This window comes from Eucalyptus grandis, chromosome 9, assembly GCF_016545825.1.
Source record: "Eucalyptus grandis isolate ANBG69807.140 chromosome 9, ASM1654582v1, whole genome shotgun sequence".
In the NCBI taxonomy this organism is placed as follows: Eukaryota; Viridiplantae; Streptophyta; class Magnoliopsida; order Myrtales; family Myrtaceae; genus Eucalyptus; species Eucalyptus grandis.
In genome coordinates this window covers 32,372,011-32,397,900 of record NC_052620.1, presented here as the reverse complement: position 1 = coordinate 32,397,900, position 25,890 = coordinate 32,372,011, and the positions used below count along the sequence as shown (strand labels likewise).

Below are 25,890 nucleotides of genomic sequence, written 5' to 3'. Positions count from 1 at the left end.
AAGGCACTTAAATGACCGTTTTTATGTCAAGAATGGTAGCAACAGTGGTGATTGCAGATGACTTGAAAGTGCTAAGCAGATAACCAACGTTTGCGCCTATGGTGTCGTAAAAATCTTTACACAAAATAAATCAAGACTGACCACTTATTCCCATCACCCAACAAGAAAAGTGAACTCTGAGAAATTTTGTTCAAGGACCTCGCAACAAGATAGCTGGAATAATCTGGGGAAAGAACCAAGACTATTGTAGCTGGACGATAGTCTACTGTGAGTACTCAAAAACAACCGACCAATCGCTGGAACGTCAAAACCCCCCGGAATTGCCACAACACTAGGGTAGACCAACTCACAAATTAACATGAAGAAACATCAAAGGATTTTGTGCATGAAGCCTGGCCTAAGGGAGGAGGGCAAAATAACTGCGAAATATGCACTGAAGGACAGCTTTTCAAACAAAGACTTTGGTAAACATGACAGTCTAAAAAGCTGCCCTTAAAGGAACAACACAACCTCAGCTTTTGAAAATCATTCACATATTTTTTGCAAGTCACCAAACTTTGAATATTGTTGGCCCTGTGGGTGGGTGAGGGCCACTTGTCAAAAAGGTAATAAGTTGCTTGGGAAGCTGTATACATCACGAGCCAAATCTCAGCAGAGTTAATAACGCGTGAGGTGACAAGGTAAAAATTAACTGTGGTTGCTTTCAGTAAGAGTCAAAGAATGTCAAAATTTGCTGCAGATCTTGCCAGCTTGTTCAAGAAACTACAAAAGAATGTGACAGGAAAAGAAACTGCTCAAAGGAGGAGGTTAAGCTACTTCTTACCTCCATGAACATTTCCTTGCTTATAGAATGGCCAAAGATTAACCAGACGCTCAAGAACGGCAGCACTCTTTGAGAAATAGCCTGAGAAACCCTGAGGTGTCGCCGGTGGAGGAAAGTCTTCAGCAGGCATCGCAAATGGGCGAATCATCCTCTCCATCTTCTCCAAAGTCAGATAATATCCCACTTCTTGCAGCCTCTCTGGGCCCATTATTGGCAGCGTGTGCTCCTGATGCAGTGAAGTAGCTTCACTGTCATTCTTCTGCAAAAGCAAGACCCCACCATGAGTGGAAGACTGCCGATATGACAGCTGCTACATGCAATTCCAGTACACGTCATATAATAGATACCAATACTAAGTCAAATTCATCAATGTTCAGTATTAAATTGCATCTATCAGTACGTATAGCATGCAAGTCTTGTTTTCACAACATCATAGAGTTTTCAGATATGATTCACCATAAAAGCTATATAACGGTATAGTCAACATGCATGATTGAAGTAGATAGTTACATAGCAATGAAAATTTATCAGTATCAAAAAAAAAAAAATAATGTTTCTTTTCCCAGAAAGTTATAAAATATCATTGGTGAGGTAGCTCAAAATCCATCTACAAGATACACAGCAATAATAGTTTATCCTATTGACGAAACTGCTGAAAGACCTTGCACTTCAGAAGGGCCAAGGGACAGAGGGTCAATGCACAATTTGGACTCTTCAAGGTACTGTAGACCAGAAACATTTTATCATTATCCGATACAAATATGTTCCCAGTAAAAGGGATCCTACTGTTCCTCAATCTTCACCCTATGAACATGAGTTAGAACAATGTACTAAAAAACCATTTGCACTTGTTACTCAGTTGCATTACCTCAAGAGGAGATAAATCTGCACCTCGGCTAAACGCCATCTCTATGCGGAACCGTTTTGGATCTTCTAAAGTGACCTGTAGCACAATGTTAAGGCGATATCAAGTTCATTCTAATAACTTACCAATGCAACAACTTGAGTTAACTGATGCAAGACACAGCCACTGGAGAGATCAAGCAAAATAGTAGTCTTGCTCAACAGAAGCAAGACCTGAAATCAAGAATTATAACATCCGTGCCATAGACCTATATTTTCAAGCCACTTGGCGGACGTATAATGAAGAATGATTAGGAAATTGTCATGTACGAATCACGAAAAGAAGACTGTATGATTGCAGAAATTCTACCGGAAAATTCTAAAAATCCTACATTGACTGTGTATCAGGGATAAGCAGCAAAGTACTTCAAGCAGAAGCTAGACACGTAACCTCTCCAAAGGTCGGGTGTACTTTGGATGATCTTCCATACTCAAAGTGGATAGATTGGTTGCAAGAATTTCATGCTTGTATGACTACCAGATCACTACACCCTGAACTATCAAATTTTGTTATTCGTGTTAAAAATTTGGAAGATGTGAACCAATGTTTGATGGAAGCAAAGCACTTGATTGCCCAAAGTTAAACCGTTCTTAGCCAGAACCCGTTCTCTAAGTATGGTTGTGAAGACCTGGCTGGGCTCTGTCAGAATATATGCTTTGCTGTTCATGGAGATTGCTAACGTGGAAAAGAGAATATGAGATGCAAAAGATAAATGCACAAAGAAGAGTTAACAAGAGAATGACAAGTCAGAGAAGAGTCGGCTCATATCAAAGAACAATTAAAATATAAAACAGCGCATTTTTTAGACCATTTGCACAGATGAAAACATGAAACAACCAAATGATACCCTACAGATAGGATTACATGGTTTCGCAGTTTTCACAGTCTCAGTCCCATGAAATGCTTGTGCTTGCAAATTTAGGAAAATAATCCTCCTCTTAGACCAAATTCCAGGGAACTTTATCCGCTAACAACTGCTTGACCAGTCCATCAATTAGCAACGATGCTGTCTCAGACAGTTCATGCATAATATTGCCAAAACACATACTTCCTTCTTGAGTTTTGATGCTTGCTTTCTGTCACATTGAATGGCAGTGACTTTGCTTCGAGAAACCCAATTACTTACGTCAAAAATTTCACCACTAATCTTGTATGACGAGAGATTTGAAACTTCTTGACATACGCAATTTAAAACTAAGGAGTTGGGACTAGTCCAGATAACAAGTTGTTTGGTTAGTTTCCTTCATACTTGACAAAATCGGATCCAACTTTCGGGGAAAACATGGTAAGGAGCCGACAGATTGAGAAAGACCAACCTCTGTGTTCTCAAACATTCTCAGAACAATATAACTCATGTAATCAAGCTCTTTAGTCCTGTACAAGCGCTCCAAGGCATTATGGAAAATTAGGCTATCCTCCCCCTGAAGGGACTCATCCAGGTTACAGTAGCGGAGTACATTCATAAGAGAATGGATATGCGATTCCTGTCATCCAAGACAAAGAATATTTCAGAAGCATATTATAGATTTACTGATCTGAAGATGACACTGTGAACCAAGTTCACAATGCTAAAAAAGAATCTTGCTCAAGGCACCAGCATCCAGACATAAAAGAGGAGATCAAAAAGTCTAGAACATCAAATTATATCTTCGGTTGGTCTAAAATGGGTTCACAAAAGACTCAAGGAAGAAGTTGAGCAATATTAGAATAATGTAACCCTACAATGATATTACTCAGACAAGAAATATTGGTACTATTCATATAAGACATCATTCACATGAAAAGAAAATTAACAAAGTCAAGATATAAAGACTAAGGACAGTGATTAGAAATAATTTCATATATAAAAGAACTCAAATATGGCATATACAGCACAAGCAAAGATGGATACTTCCAAGACTTGTTTAGTAGGAAATATCTTCCTAGATCAGCACTTTTAAGGACTGTCCCACACACAAAACTTAAATTAGGAACAAACTGTTTATCAGAAAATTGTCATGGAACTCACCGATGTGAAGTAAAGCCGCGTTCGGACATGACGTTCAGGACTTTTGACATTTGCGTACCTAAAAGAATTATGCAGGAAAATGTAAGACTGCCTGCTTTATAGTATATCATTGCAATTTAAATGAGGGCATGGAATACTTTGGATCTAAACGATATTGAGACTCTCTGTCATCCTCATCATCCTGCTCCATTGACTTCTCACTAGTGGCACTACATCTTCTGAATTCGTCGTTCCAACATTCCTGATCATCCCATTCAGTCTCACTTGGTTGTGAACTTTGTTCTTGTCTGCTCTTTAGTCCAGCAATACAAATTGCCTCTTCACGAGTATTTCTGAGATCAATCAAAATCTTTCCCAACAAACGGCGAGCAATCTGAAGTTGAACAAAGTGAGATCTCAGAAGAAGATGCAATGCAGTTGTGTATTAAAATTAACTCATGACCACAATTAGAAGATATCATTGATGATACAAGGAATTCATGGAAAAAAGTAAAGCAGACAGTAAATGACATCTGACTAAGAAGATCCATAAATAATTTGGAGCAGCAAATTTTTACGATGTTGTTCCTATAAATTTCAATTCCAACCTTACTGCTGGTGAAATTGTTCAGACTATAGAAAGATCAGTAGTTTGCATGATCTACACCATTCAACGAATAAAAAGGGTTGATACTTCACTAGCGCAAATGTTACATCAGTAGAACAATTTTTATGCTAATTCAAAATTTTGAAGTTTCTGGGTTGAGATGTGACATCTCAACAATTGATGTAAACTATGATTTCTAAATTATTTTCAACTATAAAAAGAGATGTGAAAAGGTTGAATATTACACAACCTACCCAAGGGAGAATATTTTCAGCTTGCGATGAGCTCACAAGAACATCACCTTCTTGTCACGATTCATAGACAATTCAAAATGTAGAAGTCATATGAAGCACAATGTTACCTTTGATCCAATCTTCAACTTCTGCCTTGGATTAATACCATACTCATTTGGAATTACACCATCTGCAAGTAACTTAGAGACAAAAAAAAAAAAAAAAAAAGAAGCATTTTAGGCAATACCTCAACCAGACATTAATAAACAGAGAAATGCTTGAGTTGCTTCTCCTCTGGAATCCGTTTCCATGCCCAAAAAGTAAATTCTCATGCCATGAGATTACTAGCTCTTTCTTACAAGAAAAGATTCTCTTCCCCTTCCTTTCTAAAATTTAAGAAAAATCACAACCATAGGTAGCAGAAGAAAATGATCCATGGACAAGCATTTTTAACAGACTACAAAAGACATCATTGCTCATACACTGCAATAAATTAGATTCAAATTTTAAAGCGACCAACATCTCTGAAAGCACTCGTTGTTTTGAGACTGGTATAAAACTATTGCTTGGAATTATTGTTTCTATACCTGTGCTACTTTGAAAAGGTCATACAATCCCTCGAGATTAAGATGTGCATTGTGTAGAAGATCATATCTGGCAAATGATGACAAAAACTTATGTAAGACCGAAGAGGGGGAAGAAGCACAGAGATATAAATGGTAAACATAAAAATATGCAATTCACATGCATGATAGAATCAAGTTTAATCTGAAGATTTACTTTTAGATCAAACCAATTAAAAGTTGTCAATATTAGTAAAGGTATCGCGATAATGAAATGGCAGAAAGTAACATGACCTGACATGAAAAATTAGTTACCATAGGAATTACCAAAGACTCGTTACATAAACAAGTCCTTTTTAGGGCTATAAATCAAGTATAGGGCAAATGCTACTGGAGAAAATCAGTTTACATAAGGTTATTGCTAAGCAGAATAGCTGATGTGAAGCTACCAAATAAAAGACCAGACAAAAAAGATATCAAGTACAAGATTTGGACAAAAATCAATCGCTTGACAATGACCAAGAAACAGATGTCTTGCGCTATAACTACAATTCCAATGCACATGTAATCTGTACAGAGAGAGAGAGAGAGAGAGAGAGAGAGAGATTCTGCAGAGAAACTACTGTCTTAAAAGAAAAAAAAAATTAAGACAATGAGTCACAAAAAGAATGAGAAAACTTAGGACCCAAAGCCTAAAATCTACTGGCACTATGTCAGCTTCATGTACGTGGTATATGCTGATAGCCATGACTAAAACATTATATTGGCAACGCTAAGGCAACAAAATGACTTACTTGCATGAGTCATAAACATCAGGAATTTGCGTTATGTCAAACCTCCTGCAGAAAAATCTATATCATCAGCAAATGCCCTCCAGTATCCATGACTCTTAAATCCAAATTCAAACATTCAAAGGGCTTCCAGAATTTCTGATATCATGCTTCAACACCACATCAAACAACAGGGAGAGAAAATGTAGTAATCTTTCGTCAACCTAGATGAGAGGTTAATATGAAACACAAAACTGTCATTAACAATTAAGAATTGTATAAGCGACTTACCACCTCACAGTGCAGGAGAATTACCAAATGATCATCTATATTAATGCAATCAATGCTGTCATATTAAGGAGATCAATATGGAAGAAATAAGATGAAAAATAAAACCAGCATAAACAAGTACAATTATAATAGGAAATTACTTACTCCTTGCGTTCGTTGTACAAATCTCTTTCAAGTTTTCTCCATCGAGCAAACATCAAGAGAAAGCCCTCACTACCACAGGGTAACCCAGCAGCAATGCGATCGACATCAATATTGGTCTTACCAAGTGCTTTTGCTTGATCATATGGAAGAATCAAATTATATCCAGTTGTCTCTATAAGTTCCTCATCTTCATCCTTTGCAAGTAGTTTGACTTGTTCTGTTACCTTCCTCGTCAATTTCACCTATTCACATGTAACTTATAATAGTGAACAATTAAATTATAACTGACAATTGGGTACTTTCACTGAATAGTTGCACTACCAAGATAAGAAAATCACAGATTAATAACAAAACTGAAAAAAAAATAATGGCAGCAAAATCAGAGGCTGTATTATGAATATATCAGCAGCAAATGCAAGCAAAATAAGTACAAACCATAAGAACAAGCAAGCTCGTTGCACCAAAAATAAGGAAAAATGTGCGAAATGAAAATTGAAAATAGTGCAAATGAAAAATAAAGGGTGAATGACAAATGAAATCCAAAAGACAATATTATGACAGAAAAATCAGAGTCAACCTCCTTTAAGTAGCATGTAGCCCAAATAGTGCAGATAATGCTGCCTACGAAGAATTGCTTCTACCAAAATGTGTGATCATATGATTAAGCTAGAAAAGTAGCTCAATTACCAATTCAGGTAGAAGCTCTGAAGCATTCGGAGGCAATCCAACCCCATCAGCCATCCAGGGAAGTTCAGAGGAACCATTGCAGCTGCCCTTACTTACACCAGCCGTAATAATTTCATTCAACATTGCCTGAGAAAGCAAAGACGCTTAGAACATACAGCGTATGAAACTAGAACATCATGAATGACTTCATAATGTAGCCTTGGTGGCCTCTTACTTCTCATGAAATCATTACAAGCATAAAAAAAAAAAAAAACAAACAAAACAAAACAAAATATCCATTTTCTAACCTTAGCTTCTTCCATCTCAATACTAGCATTATCAAGTCCATCCAGCATAGAGGAGTCCTTGCTAACGAGTGAAACCTTCAAACAGTTACTGAATTAGCACTTAACTACACAATAGCAACAAGTTTTGAAATAGTCCTTCAACAGTTCACATACCAAAATAGGTGTTAATTGACCTTCCAAATCAAGGAGGCCCTTAGCAAATGCAGCAGCAGACATCTGTTACCAAGCATATTATAAGTGATGGAACCAGAACAATCTGAGCATCTCAATATAGAGGTAGATTCATGACCAACTCTCAGAAGGGGGAAAAAAAGCATATGTTAGCCATTTTTAGCAAATCAATTAGACATAGGGAAGCCCACACCTGCACACGGCCCTCATCAGAGCTGTAGATTTTAAGATCATGACGGTATGTACTATGGAGGCGAAGCAAGCCGGTGCCTTCTCCTGAGAAAGCAGATAATGATAATGTCAAAAGACAAAAACTGAACTGAATACTTCTATTTATGATAAAGCCAAAAGGCCAGAATTACAATATCAACCTTATTGCCCCCATATATAAAATAATAAAGGAAACAGACAAATATACCCCTATCAGTCAAATACTCTCAACAGATAAATAAGGACACTGCAACATGTCATGGCCCAAAGAAGGCCGTCAGTTTCTCAAATCGTGATTAATACTTAAACTAAACTATAATAGAAAGAATCATGTATTCAATGATACCAACTTATTGACATAAATCATCAATAAAAATATATCAAGAAAGCATTAAGCCAAGGCCAATTGACCCGATCAACAAATTCTACTTGGTTGGAGCGACAGACTGCCAAGCTAAAGCAACCAGGATTTACAACCAAACGGGGGTTCCCAACCTCTGCTGAATTAGATGCAATGCAGGAAAAATATTGTTCCAAAACAAGAGCAGCTTCCATGGCCCAAAATACAAGTTAGAATACTTAAAAGTGCAGAACCTATCACAGTGCATTAGCTATGTTGCAGCAGGGAGGACAGGACCAAACTGTCAATTTTGGAAAACCCTAACAAGCTGCTGATTCACTGATATTGATTAATCATTAGAGGTTCAATAATGTCATAACAACTGGAAGGTGATTACTCAATGCAGAAGTACAACAAAATTTAAGTTCCTACTTGGGTAACTTTCTTGCTCAAAATCTATAAATTAGCAACAACTCCTAGGGATAAGAATACCTGGATAGATGTTATTCCGGAAGAATCTACCAAGTTCTTCAGCCTGCAAAAGGTAGAAAATCATTCCTGATTGTTCAAGGCAACCTATAATTTGACAGTGCACATATCAGTGCAAGGTGTAGCTAAGTACAACTCTTTAGACATTAACGGATAAATGAATTAGAAATGACACGAAAAAGTAAAGGCATCAAAGTAAGCAGATGAAACCTGCTTTCTTCCAGCATGAGTGAGAACTCCCCCATATTTAAGAACCATGAGAGCTTCAACAGGTCGTTCTTGTTCCCCTTCACCATCACTTTTCACAACTTTAATCCATTTTAGCGGTTTTAGTTGAACCTTCCTATAGATACCGGAGAAGTGTCCCCCCTGTGAAGAAAAACAGAATAATAAGGGTGAGATTTGTGGGACCAATGCCAATTGTTCTAAAAGCTTTAGCTGTTAGATAAATGCGTGGTTTATAATTTAAATATTCTAACACTCCCCCTCACGCTTAGTCTGGTCTTTTGCTTAATACTAAGTGTGAAAATTTATTTGGGAAGGGAAATGGGGCTGGAACAATTTAATCTCAGGACCTCTAGCTCTAATATCATATAACATTTTGTAGGACCATTATCAATTGTTCTAAAAGGTTAAGCTGTTAGATGAATGCGTGGTTTATTACTTAAATATTCTAACAATAAGCACCTCATCTAATAAGTTAAAGGCGATATTCGAAAGAGAATGAAGACATGACTACTTATACACAATACATAGTCTAGGAATTGAATGACAGGGACATGCAACTAGACCAGATCAACCCCATGACCAGCCAATTCCCCATAACCAGTAGAAATTGGTCGAGAGAGCCCACAACCAGCCAAAAATTGGCCTGATCAGTTCCAATCCAAACTGATTGCCAGTTAAAAAATAAAAATAAAAAACTCACTAGGAACTCAGGTTCCACCTTCGATTCTACTGGGAAGGATGTAATCAGCTGGTTCCTGGTTGGACCAACTATGTCTTGCTTAAACAGTTCAACTTCTGCACTTGAAGGGAATAAATCCCTTGGCCAACAGTTTGAAAAGCCACATGCAAACACTCTTAACAAGGGCGATTTTTGTGTCCTAATTTTTTTAAACTTTAATTAATAAGCTTAAAAAAGGCCAATACCAAGGTCAACCTAGGTATGGCTTTCTCACTTCCCGCTTCTAGGTTCCTCGGAACTGACCCCCACAAGTTAGTTCTACATTCCAACATAAAATATGGCCCCTTCACGCCATGTTTAATATGTTATTCTTGAGGACAAGTATCAGTCGCACCAAAAGAAATTTTTTTTTTTTTTTTTTTCTGGCGGGGGGGAGACCAAAAGAAAGGTTAAATGGTCTAATTATTAATGTGTTGAAATATTTTCCCACATCGCTTGACAACAAGTCCTAAATGCTCTTTATATTTATATGGTCTCCCTCCATCTATTAGCTTAAGCTTTCAGGTTAGACTTTCTAACATAATATCAAAGCCAACCACAAGTCCTAACGGTCCCCCTCCACCTATCATCTTGCAGGTGAGAGGGGATGTAGAAATATTATCCCGCATCGCTTGACAATTGGTCCAAATGCTATTTATATTCATGGGGTTCCCTCTACCTATCGGCTTAAACTTTTGGGTTGTACTTTCTAACATAATAATGTACATTGAGTTAATCCATTTATAAGAATAAACTGCGGGTCATTTTGAAGAACAACAACATCTTAGGCGATTTCAAACCACCACCAAAATTAACAACGAAAAAGTTTGTCAAAGATATTGGCAAAGGAAATAAACATACTGAACAAAATAGAGAAAACCCTTTGAGAAGGATGAACCTGCTCTTTTCACGGAGTGATGGACAATCATGAGGAAGGGTAATCAAGCAACAAAGATGAATGAAATGACATGCTCATGGATTTGATTATATACAGTGTGCTGGATGATGATCAGCAGATGTTTACATGTGATTGAAAGTGGACACATTACCAAGAATTGCTTACTCATGGAAGTAGAACAATGAAGTTTAAACTTCAGCAAAGTAACAGGAAGATAATTTCATAAAGCAGAAAGGAAGGAGAAAATTTGTAACCTCCTCCAATACGGCTTTAACTTGACGAAGCTTCTCAGCATGTTCAATGTCTTCTGCCTCACTATCACTTTCACGACCAGGTCTAGCCAATATAAGTACTCTTGTTACTTGAAAAACTACAAAGCCAAAGCATTCTCCAATTTCCATCAGCTAGTGTAAAGTATTGTGAAAACAGCACTCTGTATTAAGTAGCTTGCAGACATTTTTACAGCTCTCTTTATATCAGTAAAAAGGAAATCATAGTTAAGTCCATCACCAGAAAGCTACACTTCCTCAAGAAAAGATGAGTGTTCATAATATCCAATTATAAGCATTTTAGTAAGTGAATTACTAATCCTAATAAATAGGATGATGAAGCAGTAATTGGAGGAGCTAGTGGAACTTCAACTGATACTTTGATCTCGCAATTGAACACATAAAGTGGAAAACCACTATTCTTTCAATGGAAACAAAAGGAGAACTACTTGGTAGCCAATATACAGAAGCATGAAAGAGTTCATTGAGCTTTGACAGTGCATCATGTCAAAGAAGCGTAAATACTGTCAACTACATCTTGCTCATGCCTTCTTTTTTTTTTTTTTTTTTTTTTTGCACATTCTGTAGGCCAAATATTTGTCTTATTTTAGAGATCTTGATTTCAATAAGTCATGAGATATTCCTTTTCTTTTTTTCCTTTTCTTTGTCTGGTAGTATCAGGGGAAGGAGATGGAAGACTTTACAATTACCAATATAAATGGATAATGGCAGAGAGAAATGAATGAGGCTATAGAATGGAGTTTGCAAAAAGACCCAAAAGAATGACAACAGAAAAGCTAGTACCCAAACAACAACGATGACAACAACACAAAAAAGAAAAAGGAAAAAAGCAAAGCTGCAATTATTCTTCCACCATAATCAGTAAGGACCAGAACAAAACCAACAACATTGAAAAATGACTGCTATGAACCCAATTTCGTGCTTGGTCCAGTAATATGTCAGTAGGCCATATTTGTGACGCGAGGTTGGTAGTTTTCCTCACTTATGAATGAGATGAGTGTATAAATTATCCTTCTCAAAAGGGAAAAAACAAAGAACTTTCACACTGAATTTTCCAAACATGAGAACCATCCTTAAAAGTAATACCTGGTGCGAGGAACTAGCATCCTTGTTGCATCTAACAAATCTTGCAATTGGACAGCACTTTTGAGTTTTGTCTACCAGCAAGTGAACCAAAAAATGTTCCAATGAAAAAATAGATAAATGATAAACTGTAATTAGAAGCATTAAATAGGAAAAATCACCTCAGATCTAGGCCTTCCTCCATTGTATTTGAGCATCAAGTTTAGAAGCTTTTCCTCAGTAACTTTCAACTTTACTTTCTGTTTGGGAGTTCTATCACCGCTGCACATCTTACAGATGAATATGATAGGAAAAAGGAGCCTAGTACCCCAAATAATTGTAATGGTGGAGCACAACTTACTGACGAATGACAGCAATCACACAACGCAGCTCCTCAGCCTGCCCAAATGTGCCAATAATCCCACTTCCCTGACGGGTTAGTCCCTCAGAAGGCTGCACAGATTCATTGACTTTCCATGGTAATATTGGTGGAATTGTTGAGGAGAGATGAGGTGCTTTTGCCTCCAATAACATCTTTCTCAAAACACATGCGGCATCATCATAATATCTTGCCAAAGAAAAAGAAGAGGGGTCAAGATTCTGTTTTGAGCAGATTTAAGAGATTTGTGTGTGGCAAATGCAGTGTCAGAAACATAGATATACCAAGGTTGACAGTGTCTAGAGGACCACAAGAGTGAAGGGCAAGTACTGCCAGGCAGTAATCTTTAAGTAGACAAGTCCTATGAGTGATCACAATGTACAACAGCTTTTTCCTGTTATAGTAGAAAAACTAACATGAACAGCAAAATGCAGATTCTGATTCTTCTTAAGAGATAAGAAAATGGCAAAATGAGTTTAGTTTGTTATAAAATGGGCATTGCTGTGATTAAGTAGAGAAACAAGCCAAATAAAACCAAAGTAAGAGCCCTTACTTATGGGAGTTCTTCACGAAACTCCAACCATTCACATCACAAACATATGAGCGTCCCTCACAGCGCAATAGATCAAACCCACAGACCTGGAACAAAAGCAAGTACTCTACAGAATGACATAATTGAGCAAGGGAGGACCAACAGTATCAAAGAATAAGGACACATGAGGCAAGAAAAATGTCTGCTGGGCTAAATTATGTCTAAGCAAAGAAGATCTACACATAGCAACAAAATTTATAGAACAAACGGCCCAAAGGATGTCATATGATTGAAGGACTATATGATCTGTCTTTTAATTCAATCAACATTATTCAATATGGAAGTTCACATGACTTACCATTTGCCGGAATGCAATGCAAACTTCTCTTGCCATTTGCTTCTCAGCAGGAGTCAATAGCACAGGATACCTCACCTGTAGGTATAGCTCAATCATACTTTCACATTCTTCAGCAGAAAGATAGAAAGCCAAACAAGAGGAGAGGGGGACGGAGTTAAACTATCGCATGTAAAGCCACTTTACTTCATCCCCAGAGGAAATATATATTGCCTACTACTGAGTCACAACATTACACAACTGTAAAATTCTAGCTGTTAATTTGTACTGGAAACAAGAATAAAGAGATGCCCTATCCTCAATATCCCCAAAGAAACGTTGCTTTGACCAGTCCAAGCCTTATTTTTAAGAGTTCAATTACAAATATTTCTTGGAAAATATATCGGAACTGGAATCACATACTTCCTTTCCGTCAGGATTTCTCATAACAACACCATCTACAACTGGTGACTTCCTTGCTTCAGCATGCGCATATTCAGGACCAACAGTATACACCTACAATCATAGGTAGACTGTTTAAGTGACTGGTCACTGCCTGGACTTTATAAGTAGATAAGTACCCAACTGAAGTTCCCAGAGTAGTAATTTTTCAGAGTAATCATGAAAACTTCAAACAATATCACAAGAATGTTATCCAGCATATGGCATACAAGATACAAGAGGTGAATCAGAAATGCATTTGCGCAAAACCTGTGCAAATTTAATTTACATATAACATGCAAATTGGAAAAGCCATTTTTGAAAATAAAATTAATGATCTTTAATTGAAATGCATACATCACAATCATTGCAAGTAGCTTGTGTAAATTAAACTAAACATAAGCTATATAACCTAAAAATAAAAAAAATAGACATGATGAGACATGTCATTGTCGTGACCAACCATAATGTTTTGTTAAGGACACAGACATTTGACATGAATCGATGATATAAGGCACTGAACCCTCAACTTCCTCATGGTGTTGTTCTTCACCAATTATTACTAAATAAATATAATAAAAGAACAAATCCCATCTTTCAACTGTTACAAGTATAGAGGTAAAGAAACTCAGTGCTCTCAGGATTATGAGTATATTAATTGACCTGCAATTCTCCCAATTCATGTTGTTCATCCTGATCTAGCCTGTAAGTCTTTTCTGATCTCAAAGAAATGTCCCCATTGATACGTGTAACCAACAAGAATTAACATATACAAATTCAACGAAGGAGAAGAAGCAATATCCTAACAAAAGACATTCTTGGGACTACTTCAACCAATTCACTAGGTAGCAAAGAAAAAATCTAGACATAAAGAAAAATTACTGCACCAGAATATCAACAAATGGTTCAGAAAACCTCTATACAACAAAATTTGACTTTGCAAGAAGTCATGATCCTATAAAAATAGAGATAGGACCTTCACATCTGTCCCTCCAGTGGGCATAAATTCCTCATATATGTATGAACCTTCACGCCTCACTCTTCTTACTTCCGGATGAAACTCACTCGACCTATTGCCAATCTGAAATAAGAATTGCAGGATTAATTCTTTTGATGGAAAAAAAGAGAATATCAAGTAATTTCCTAAATTTTGGCAACTGAACATGAAAAGCAAGTGTGAGTTATTTGCACACAAAACATGTTACGTCCAAAAGGCTCATCAATCATGATGGGCAAATGCTACTTTTTCCCTTGCTTAAAACATATATCCCCGATTGTAGTGATATCACTGCATGAACTGTACTTTTATGTTCGCATGACTGGATTGACCATACTTTTTACTTTTTGCTTAATCTATCTTGCAGTTCACACATTTTTGCTTTTGCTTAAGCAGAAACAAGTGCACCCTAAGAAAATCAACCTGCTCCAAGCTACTTTTATTGTATATTTCTAGATTATAAGAAGTATATTTGCAGAATCCTATACAAAGAAAAAAGTTAACCAGACATATTTGAGAAAACCCATAGCAAGCCCATCCTCAAGACAGCTCTCCAAACTAATGCCTCTCTACACTAATAGACCAGTGGCAGGCTACATCCACAGGGGAGTCTCCAGGTCCTGGTAGCACTATAGCACCTGATGACTAAAGAATACACATACAAAAGGCTTCATTCCAATCTTTTGACAACAGAAAAAGACTGCCTAGAGAGGCCCAAATTTCATTATAAAGGCAGCATGTACTATGTGCAGTCCAACATAAGAAAGCAAAAAAAGGTCTCACCTGCATAAGTAACCAATAATACATGCAGAAAGACCTCATTTCAACTTGAGCTTCTAAACCTAGTGAGCTGAGAAAAAATTGACTTACACTAAGAAAAAAGTATATGCCAACCATACGCCCTTGAACAAATCATGCCCAAAAATAAGTTAGAAAATTAAAATTAAAAATTACCTTCCTAAATAATTCTTTCATCCCCCCACCAGCTGAACTTGGATAGTATATCATGATGCTGTGATTGTCACCTTCAAAACAGAACCCCAGGACAGTAAAGAAAAAGTCAGATGACATAACCTGCATGATGTGCTGCAACACGGGAAATGTGCCGTTTTGGATGCTCTTCTTTTCAGTTATAATAATACAAATCTAGTTAAACATGTAGATCCACAATGCATATCCAGTTCTAAGGAAGAATGCTCTAGTATATCGCTTTTAGTTTGGGAAAGTTAAAAAAAATTCAAACTCAATTAGGGGACATACTATTCTCTTCTGATTATCAGAATTTCTCCCCTCAGGTAAAGTGACCGTAATATAGTTCAAATCGATGTTCCAGCCTTGTCAGTTTCACATGAGGAGAAGCTCAAGTCAGAAATTGCACGAACTTTTAAATAAGTTCATCCATTTCAACTTTCTTCCTCAATACTACAACCATTTCTCCAGGTGGCCATATCTTCTCCAAATTTAAGGCAAGATACATCCTTCTAAGAGGAGGAGATAAGTAAAAAGGATATTATTCAGAGTAAGAGCCATGTGCTGACTATCCATGGGAAACACGCAAGACAAACTACTCTCCTAGAATATGTAAGAAAGGTAACCCGGTCATCTAAAAAGGTCACTGTTGAGGATTCCCCTTAACAAGTGATTATATCATCCCAAAGTCAGCTGGATGTAAAGTATTGTTATATGACCAGAACTGAGTGACAAGAACTCTTTGTTTCATGTGATCATCTACTAAACAACTAGATTTGAAGATTGCGCAACTTCGTTAGTCAGCCCAAACAAGAAGATAATTGTGCAACTGATTTAGGTTAATCAACTCACCATCAATAGGCTTTTCCACAAAAGGCTTCCAAAAACGATCTCCATGAACCTCAACAAAATCTTCTTCCTCAACAAAATAATCCAATTCTTGGTGTGGTACCTCCCTATTCACAAGAGCGTACCTTGGAACAGGAATTCCAAACATTTCGAGATGCTAAGATTCAACAAAGTAACTTGTTAGAGAGTATGAGTACAGAAGTGCAAAAAGTGGTACAAGAGAATGAAAATCTTTTGATATTCTATTACGAATTCTTTGAGAAAAATGAAAATTCATAATATGACACTTACCTCATATACCTTCCTTCGGTCATGAAGAAGGTGCTGTTGTTCCAGTTCGTTTACCAAGAAAGGCCTGAATCACATGAAAAAATAAAACAGAATAAACTAATGGATCTGATATCACTAACTACAAAAAGCAGATAATAGTTTTTTTTTTTTTTTATAACTGAGGACTCCACCACGGGCCCCCCGTGCCCGAATGGCTCCTGAGGGCCAGGCCCTTATACCTCGGGGAAGACTAGCACAGGACCCTAACACCATGGCCCCCCACTTACAACGCTAGCAACCGGCAGGATTCAAACTCTCGACCTCGGCGATGAGGGAGGGACTCTAATACCAGCGTGGCTACTGACAGTTGGGTAAAAGCAGATAATAGTTTATAAATCAGGGTGTAGTAAACTAATTAGCTAGCTGTTAGTCTAATCATTAAACTTTCACAGGCCAGGAAAAAAAAAGAAGAAGAAACATAAGTAAAACTACAAGAAGTAGATTAGTGGCATCAATATCCCTACTGCTCCTAGAACAAGACTCTGGTTAGGGAACCATTGCCATATCATATTGATGTTGAATGCAAAGTGCAATATCTTCAATATATAGTAAAAGCATTTTCCTCTGGGTTTTCGCAAATCACTGAGTGCATAAAGATTTCAAGAACTTTGACATGGAATACAGAGAAACTTTCAAGGATGTAGAGGGAAAGAAGAGGACATATCTTAGGGTGTAAAGTCCATAGAAGCACATGGAAACTGAATACATCTAAGATTTTAATCAATAAACCAGACTTTCCAGCCATTGATATCCTCTGTTCCTTTCTACTGGGTACTAACTGACAAAATTCATAGGTACAGGTACATTACCCATTTATCTTTACCTCCCATTCTGTTACAAGGTATGTGTAGAATATAGGCTCAACTAAAAAAACCCTGTCTGACTGAGCAAAATTGATTGTTCCCGTTTTGTTCCCATTTAGCAGTCACAAATGGGGGGAAAAGAAAAGGTTCATTGTATCTCCATCTTGTCAAGCACACGTGATCATTATCAAGTTATGGAAATGGTCATTAGATGGTAAGGAACGACTTCCATACGCTAGAGGAGTACTACATCAACAGTCATAACAATACACATCCCAAGACTTGTCATCAAAATTTAAGCCCTCATGATTGTGAAAATTGAATTCAGTAGACAATAATTGGGAAAAGGAGTAGCAGAAAATATAAATGCCAACAACAGAGGAAAAAACCATGCATGCTTGGAAGAGATCCGTTGCCTAGAATAAAAGAAGACTCTGAGGTGGTAAAAAACTTGGAGAGCTGGCCAGGAGACTGCAAAAAATTATGGAACTACCAACCAATTGATATATTATGAAGATCTAAACTGTGTTCTTCAATAAAAATATTGCTATCAAGCATTATCCAAAATTTGTGACCTTCATCAGGCTTGGGAAGTTTAATCGACAAAGCTAACAAAAATGCAAGTGTAATGGTTCGACCCACTTCCTATCCCCAAGAGATGAAAATGTGGACCTCTTCAATAGGACCTGCAATGATGTAAGGCATTTTGAGGTTCCACTTCACAGCTAAGCACCTGAGACAAAATGCGCTTTTGGCAGTTTCCACTCCACTGGTTCTTTCTTTTACTAGTTGAAACTATGATGACATTCAACTAAACAACTACCGGAAATATGTAACACGGAAAAAAAAAAAGGAAAAAAAAAATCAAAAAGAAGAAAACCTTACATCCTTAAAGCTACATATGCCTCTGCCTTGTCAAGGGGATATCCATTTGAACAAAAGGCAATCAAACAATCACAAATTGGCCAGCTGAAAGATGCAAATAGTAATAAATTAGAGATATGAAGACCAAACATGTTTTCTAAAATCTTAAATCACACTGGTAGTACTGCATCAGAATCAGAAAATGGCTAGTAATAAAAAAGACGGACACAATTTTCCACTCAATCCAGCACTGCCACATTATAGAGGACTGGAAGTGGTAACAGCACCAGATCCTACCAATAAGGACCCCCAGAACAAACCTTTATATGAATAAATTTAATTATCCAAAAGCACAACCAACATAGACCTCTAAAATAATCATCTGGGATGATAAACCTATTAATTCTGAAACTCCATAAGTTCAACCATTATGGAGTTTCATTTCAAGGTAGTGCGGAAAGTTTTTCCTGCAAGCTTCAGGGTGAGTCAACAGAACAAACTATGGATTAAGTGCACCAAAACAATTAAAGAATAACACCATTGCAAACAGGAACAAATCCAATACATGTAGGAAGGTTTGTGCCTATGTTATAGAATTATCTACTCAAGTAATGGATTACTTGTTAAGAAAGTCACCTTTAGTCTCCAGAAAACCTCAGACTGAATCATACCCTATTCTCCCTCCGATATTTATTGCTTTTCACTTAACCAGAAAAAGGTTAGAGTCCAACTTAGTGTACAATCTCAAATTTGTCCCCTGTTCTTTATTTCCCCAGAAACCATGCATTTAAGAAACAGACCTCAGCTATATCAAGTTCCTAAGCTGCAAGATATGCAGATAAATTTTACATGAGTTACAACTCGGTAGTTGGCAATCACACACTACGGCAGTAATTTCAAGCCTTGCAATGGAAAGAGCAAAAAAGCAATGTGACCACTCAGCATACTAGAGAAGAAACACGAAACGAATGTCGTGACATATGGGACACTTGAAAATGTAGAATTTTAAATATAATTATCACGAGAGGAGACACAAGTCACCAATTGATCTTGCGTGTCATGACATGCAGCATACTCAAACTGCAAAAAGTGCACTTTATATCGTGAAGCAGGTACCTCTCAATAGGATCTTCCAGGATGACGTTGTCCCCAAATATAATAATCTAATGACACACAAATAAGAGCAGAAGCATCAGTGAAAAGCATGGATTACGTTCAGAGACATTGCAAGTAGCACGCACTAACCAATTCCACACAAGACAGTCTCATCCGCAGCCACAAGAGATGCTTCATGATAATGAACTTAAGAAAAAGTAAATCGAGAACGTCTATCATTCACTAATTCCGTAAGGGAAAAGAGAACAAGACATAATCAAACATAGAGTAGACAGATCACTCTGCATGAAAAAATATGTAATCACCGATTGCCGGTTCCTATAGATTATATCTACCGATCTAGGCCAATGCTAAACGAACGTCATAAACGGTCGCTCCATTCAAAATCCTCCGGCACTACAGCAACCGACATTTGCATGGAGCCTAACCGCATAAATCCACAACAAGCGGACAGCGACAAACGCAGATTCCGAGCGAGCACCGAGCACGACTCACCTCGAATTCGCCAAACGCCTCCAACCTGTCCAGGATTTGTCCCATAGGCGAGGAGTGCACCTGCAAAAAAAAAAACACGAACTAAGGCGCGCGCGCGAAATGAGCATACGCAAAAGGCAGCTCGCGACGTCCGAAGGACGCTAAGCAATCTCGGTTTCACCTTCTTCTCCATCACGCACACGCCGACCGTTATCTTCTTCCCCGCCGCCGCCATTTCGGAGCTCGCGCCGAGCGACGAACCGCGCTGCAGAAACCGGCGAGAGACACGCGAGATCAGAAAGCCGCGCCGCCAGAGACGAGAACACAGAGAGAGAGAGAGAGAGAGAGAGAGAGAGAGAGAGAGAGAGACGGAGAGAGGCGCGGCAACGCAAAGCGCGGAACGGCGCGCGCGCGTACACGTACTCGAGCCGGTCGGTCAGTGCACGGTAGATAGCGAGAGAGTGGGGCCGAAACCGCCGCCGGAGCTATGCCGGAGCGCCGCCGAGAGGGGCGGAGCCACGAGGATCCGCACCGGGATTGGGGGGGAGAGGCGAGCACGAGGGACGCCGACTCGAGAGGAGGGCCGCTTTTTGGAGAGAGCCGAAGAGCGGGCGATGAATGGATGGGTTTGGATTCCAGAATATGCAAAAAGAAAATATATGAGAGGAGAGGAGAGGTGAGGAGTGGGGGACGTGGAAAGTTATTGCTAGATTTTGGATTGTTATGGTCCGTTGCGGTGCGGTTGCCTTTTGATCCGGGTGGGACCCCACCCCCTTTGATCCGTGACGTTAATTAAAGGGCCGCGAAACAGAAGTGATAATTTTGATTAATCATCCGTTTTCCTCGGCACTGCTATGGTCCAGAAATGGTATGAGGATCGCATCTTTTCTCTTCTTTCCTTTTTCTTCCTTGACGAGGTCGCAAATTAGATTCGAGCCATGAATGAACCCGTCTGTCTCCAGTTGCCTAATTGCGAAGCCATGTTTAATGTGGAGAGACCTCTAACCTTCTCATCGCATGAAGTAGAAAGTACTCATGACTCGATCCGATCATTTCGTAAGAAGTATAAGATTCTTATAATGACGACCAAGGGACTCAAGATATCTCACGTGGAGAAATCTCTAGTTTTCATGTCGCGAGTGTTATGAAATAGTTATAACTCAATACAAACCTATCATAGGGAGTAAAGTTCAAAAGAAAGTTGTTAATGCTTGTCACCCACATCCGGCTTTTTGATTTTAAGGACGGGCTTTTTCAATGGCTTTTAAATCTCTGAAGGCCCTTGGGGAAAAGTCCTCTCATTTGGCAAATTTGCACCGACAAAAGTCCTCTTATTTGGCAAATTTGCACCTACAAAAGTCCTCTAAAGTCACTTACCCAGGATAAGTCCAATTTGGATTTAGGCTTTAGCATTTTTGAAATGCTAGTGCCTTCCTTTTCTTTCCAACTTTGCACTCGCTAAATCTTTGAAATTTTGAAAATGCTCTCACCATATTCCACCTCGTGGACGTTACTGGCAAGCCAAATCTAGCGCCATGCGAGGACCAAGCTGAGGTCATGCAATCCTAGGTTAGCCAAATTTGGGTTGGGGTCACTTAAGGTTGTACGACCTTAGGGGAAGATTGGCGATACTAGATTTGACACACTAGCATCTAATCATCATTAATGGTCATAAGTAGTTTTTCTCTTTAATTAATTATTTTAAATATATATTGAATTTTTTTTACTTGATCTACTTTTCTCCAAACATCATTTAAATCAAAGTTGGTTTTTTGCGTGTCAAAAAATAAAATTCCTTTAATCTAGAGTTTTTATTTTCTCAAAAGTCCCATAAATGCGCCCTTTCTTTATACCTAAGTAAAGTAAGCTGAAATGTATTCTTCTTAATGGCTTTTGGTAAAAAGTGAGCGCAACCGAAGAATTGATCGGCCAATTTGACAACAATAAACAATGCTTTACCATAAACCCTGGGATTCACGTATCTCTCTGGGAATGTCTGTTCCTACTAACCTAGAGCGTCTTTGTTTTTTTTTTAATCATTTTTTCTATTCCTTTTTGTTCCTTCCCTTTAAGGAGGGCCCGCCATCGGAATCTCGTTTTCTTATATTAATAGAAACGTGCAAGTGGGGCTTGAGTGGGGAGTGGGGAGTGGGGAGTGGGGACCCGATGGAGAAGAAGGCGTTGACGACCGCAATCCGGGAGCAACGATCCGCTAAATCGCAGACGACACGTCGGAGTTGACGACCAATGATCGACTTCGTAAGTCTGGAGAACAACTGCCGACGTGCATCAGGATTGAAGTTAGATTCCAAGTCGCTTGACGCGTTCCTGTTGTACGTGCGGCTAGGAGAGACTGAGATTTTTATTGGACTGGGGATTGGACCACCTCTGTTCTTGACGTGTCATATCATGCCCGCTAGTGCTAGCAATGTTCTAGGGGGACATAGGTTTCAAAATCAACATCGAAATCGATCTGTTTCTCGTTTTTGTCTTTTGGGTCTACCCACGGCTTTTCACTGGTGACTTCTTTTTGATTCAGTCCCTACCATTGCCTTTAGGATTTACACCTTTTGATTGGTGCGTTATAAGTTATTACCACGTGTATTCCATAGGTATTGCGCGAATACTCCTAGTATTAAGGTTTAGAATAAAGTGTGGAACCAGGTGCGATTTACTTGGAACTCGCCTTGTTGTATAAGTTATCGAAAGTTCCAAATCAATCTCTTTCTACTTTTTCTTTTTGCCTTTTTTTTTTGTCAGTTTCTTTTTGCCTTTTAAAATATACCTTTTTTTGTGAACGGGATAAGTCTCATCTCCCACTTTTAGTTTGACAAGTTGTTGAGGAAATGTATTTTTTATTTTTTTTGTGGAAAATGCCAGAAGAAATCACAATTAAAATTTATTATGATAAATGTACCTTGGACTTCTTCTTTTTCACAACAAAAGCCCCAAAATATACCCATTATAGCATATTTGCCTTAAACTTTTTATTGTGATATCAAAAACTCCTAATTTGCACCAATGTGACATATTATGATTCGTTAAGGTTTTGATGGACGATTTTCTATTATTTTTATGTCACTCAAGTGAGGTCCAAGTGCAAACACTTTATACACTTTTTAATTTTGGTAACTAAATTCACTCCATTGGTAGACGAGTTTCAATTCATGGCCGATTGCATAAAGAATACTCTTGCATCGCCCAACAAGTTCTTTATCATGTTGAATGTACATGCGTTGACACTTTTGCACGCTGTATTTGTAAGAAAAACTGATACAAATGATTCCTAACTTTAACTAAATTTGTAATGTAATCCTTGAACTTTAATTTGTTCAGTATAATTCTTGAACTCTTAAATTTTTTAATGTAATCATTAAACCTTTGGTACGTGTTCAATTTAATCCCTACACTATATAAAAATATTTAATATTGTCTCTAAATTTGAATTAATTGAAGGATACTATGAAACATTTCCATATAGTTTGGGACCGAATTGGACACGTACTAAAAGTTTAGGGACTGCATTAAATAAATTAAAAGGTTAGGAATCACATTAAATATTAGGGTAAAGTTTATGAGCCACATTAAACAAATTAAAGATTCAGAATCCAAATTATATATTGGGTAAAACTTCAAGAATATTTGCGTCACTATCCCTATCTATAATCACCGCCTGCAAATCTTACGTAAACACTTTCTCTAGTTGCTTGCGAGCATAAGGATTAGTTAAGTGCATCAAAATGACACCGACGATGACTGATCTAATCCCACACGCGGAGTGAGATCTCGATCAACTAGTTTCAGCTACAAGGATTTCGATCATCGCATGATTACATTAAACGTTATCTCTAGTTCGTCTGGAATTTCATGTCTTGATTCAACGCATGTTGCTGTCAGTGAGATAAAAAAAAACCCAGGCCTTATTTACTTAGGTAAGAACCGGCAAAATGCTGAGAGATGGACGCGTGTTTTTATTCAATAACTGCTCCCAGATATATTAGGTAACTGCTCACAGATCGATATAAGCTACATTCAAAATTATAAATCAAATGCGGACAAAAAAAAATTACAAATAATTGACTAATGATGCCTTTATTTTATCTGATCTTCAGTTTTATTTTATTCAGATAAATAGGACATAATTTCAGTCGAGAAAAACATTATAATATACATCATCCCCTCTTGATTTTTTTACTGATTTTGGTCGTTATAATTAAACTGTTAATGTAAAAAATTGCCCGAATTGCTCATGCCATTCTATGTTCTTTTACCCGAATGAAATTTGAATTTAAATTTTAAAACACGTGCAAATTCTACACGCTCAAGAAGGAGATAACTCCAAGTTTCAAAAAAAAAATCTCCCACTTTAATAGGATTCAAAATTTTTACCAAGTCCCCAGTGGAAAAAACTCCCCCCGATCTACAGTTTCGATCCAGCAAAGATATCTGATGAACTCTTCCCATCTCCAACAGTCTTGAAAATCCTCTCGAGATCCATTTTTCTCCTCCTCCACCTCCGCCTCCGCCTCCCTTTCTCCCTCTCCCGCTCCCTGATGGGAATGAGCTGGAACGAAACATGACGATCAAAGGAGGGACGAGCCAGGCGTGCGCGGTCTGCAAGTTCCAGCGGCGGAAGTGCCACAAGGAGTGCCCCCTCGCCCCCTACTTCCCGGCCGACCAGCCGAAGATGTTCCAGAACGCGCACCGCCTCTTCGGCGTCAGCAACATCACCAAGATCCTCAAGCAGGCCCCGCCGGACCTCAAGCAGGAGGCGATGCAGTCGGTCATCTTCGAGTCCAACATGCGCGCGCAGTACCCCGTCCACGGCTGCTGCTGGTACATCCGCCGCCTCCTCTGCCAGCTGCACCAGGTGACCGAGGAGCTCCAGCACGTCAACACGCAGATCGCCATGTGCCGGGACCAAGTCTCGGCCTCCGCCTCACCCTCTCACTATCCTCCTCCACCCGAACTGCAATTGGGGAACGTCCACGCAGACGCCGTCCCGACCCGACAATCTTTCCCGGGCGTTTTCGTGAACGGGGAAAGTACTAAACAATCTATAATGTCTCAGCAACCATATAATTATGAGCCCGAGAACACTAGTCACGTCGGGGCGGCTCAGCCGAACCTGGCTTCATTACCTGAACTTCTAATGAATTATGGTGCGGACGTGTTCAGCTATGAGGACGTGCCATTTGACACGATCACGATCGATAAGGAGGAGTCGAGGTAGTGTCGAAAACACGGGACTGACCGACGATAGTGTTACGCTTCTGTTCATATGTATCGAGTTTTGATGCGCTTGATCTTGTCTCAAATGCAGCACGGAATCGTCGTTCTCGTTCAAGAACATGACGCATTCCATCGAACACGCCTCGCGCAATGATCTGAAGAATGCAGCCGCAGGATTCAGCCTAAAGAGTGTCAGATAAGCTCATTAGTGGCCGAAATTTCATTATTTTATTTTTTCCTTTCTTTCCATTTCGTCTTATTTTTAATTTTTTTTCTTCCAATTTTGCTTTGACAAGCGAAACTCATCAAGAAAAGTCTTCGCTTTCGACATATTAAAAATAAGAGATGTTGATGGTTGGAAAAATAAGGAACATCGTTATTTCAGTCCGTTGTCCCTTGTAAAGGTTATACTCTGTGTTGTCCCTTTATTAGCACAATCTCTTGTAAGCACTGGTCAAAGATCCGTGTGCTGCGTGAATTCGAAAATTTAGTTATTTAAATTGCACTTAAGTATAATATGGTGCAACAATATAAAATGCTGTACAAATATTTCATTATATAATGATTTCATCTTGAACTTCGTCACCATTAATCCAAACCATGCCCATTGACACATTTACCTTTTGTAGCATGAAAATCCTAAAGTGTGTCCGGACACAATTACCAAAATTAATTTTTGTGTCAGCGAAGAATCTCCACTAATACACCTTACCCAATTTTACTCCACTATTAAAATGCACAAGTGTCATCAAACCGGTATCCTTACCCAAATTACCATTTGTCAAAATGCATACTTATCAACACACATGGATTTCCATGATTCATACACATATGGGGCAAACATAGTTTTTGGTACATATGTCATTGG

The 25,890-nt window shown here is 38.4% G+C and overlaps 2 protein-coding genes across 7 annotated transcripts; one reads left to right on the top strand and one right to left on the bottom strand.

Annotated features, from left to right (window-relative positions):
- Positions 1-556: 556 nt before the first annotated feature.
- Positions 557-20,423, bottom strand: LOC104419338 (inositol hexakisphosphate and diphosphoinositol-pentakisphosphate kinase VIP2). Of its 6 annotated transcripts, none has more exons than XM_010030970.3 (31): positions 20,214-20,423; positions 19,972-20,055; positions 19,812-19,871; positions 19,317-19,363; positions 18,222-18,305; positions 16,495-16,558; positions 16,207-16,360; positions 15,340-15,410; positions 14,365-14,469; positions 13,371-13,463; positions 12,972-13,046; positions 12,635-12,720; positions 12,064-12,270; positions 11,885-11,984; positions 11,727-11,797; positions 10,605-10,686; positions 8,717-8,875; positions 8,510-8,552; positions 7,661-7,743; positions 7,450-7,512; positions 7,297-7,371; positions 7,010-7,135; positions 6,323-6,564; positions 5,912-5,956; positions 5,142-5,208; positions 4,683-4,754; positions 3,873-4,108; positions 3,736-3,793; positions 3,044-3,211; positions 1,692-1,766; positions 557-1,130 (listed from the first exon to the last, which is right to left on the bottom strand). In XM_010030970.3, the coding sequence occupies exons 2-31, from the start codon at positions 20,023-20,025 to the stop codon at positions 813-815; spliced, it is 3,183 nt and encodes a 1,060-aa protein (XP_010029272.1). In that variant the 5' UTR covers positions 20,026-20,055; positions 20,214-20,423; the 3' UTR covers positions 557-812. The 6 variants fall into 6 exon arrangements, with proteins under 6 accessions (XP_010029272.1, XP_010029274.1, XP_039157752.1 ...); XM_010030972.3 differs by having other exon boundaries at positions 557-1,082; positions 20,214-20,422; XM_039301818.1 differs by lacking the exon at positions 18,222-18,305.
- A 3,924-nt stretch (positions 20,424-24,347) lies between these two features.
- On the top strand, positions 24,348-25,222 carry LOC104420668 (LOB domain-containing protein 27). The gene is made up of 2 exons (XM_010032467.3): positions 24,348-25,019; positions 25,114-25,222. The coding sequence occupies exons 1-2, from the start codon at positions 24,367-24,369 to the stop codon at positions 25,220-25,222; spliced, it is 762 nt and encodes a 253-aa protein (XP_010030769.1). The 5' UTR covers positions 24,348-24,366.
- The last annotated feature ends 668 nt before the right edge of the window (positions 25,223-25,890 follow it).

Excerpts from the sequence above, each read along its gene's own strand:
- LOC104419338 (XM_010030970.3), bottom strand. The coding sequence starts at position 20,025 with ATGGCGGCGGCGGGGAAGAAGATAACGGTCGGCGTGTGCGTGATGGAG. Across the intron at positions 7,744-8,509 it reads CCGGAATAACATCTATCCAG|GAGAAGGCACCGGCTTGCTT; the intron begins GTATTCTTATCC and ends CTGCTTTCTCAG. Across the intron at positions 5,209-5,911 it reads GATGTTTATGACTCATGCAA|ATATGATCTTCTACACAATG; the intron begins GTAAGTCATTTT and ends ATCATTTGCCAG.
- LOC104420668 (XM_010032467.3), top strand. The coding sequence starts at position 24,367 with ATGACGATCAAAGGAGGGACGAGCCAGGCGTGCGCGGTCTGCAAGTTC. Across the intron at positions 25,020-25,113 it reads ATCGATAAGGAGGAGTCGAG|CACGGAATCGTCGTTCTCGT; the intron begins GTAGTGTCGAAA and ends TCTCAAATGCAG.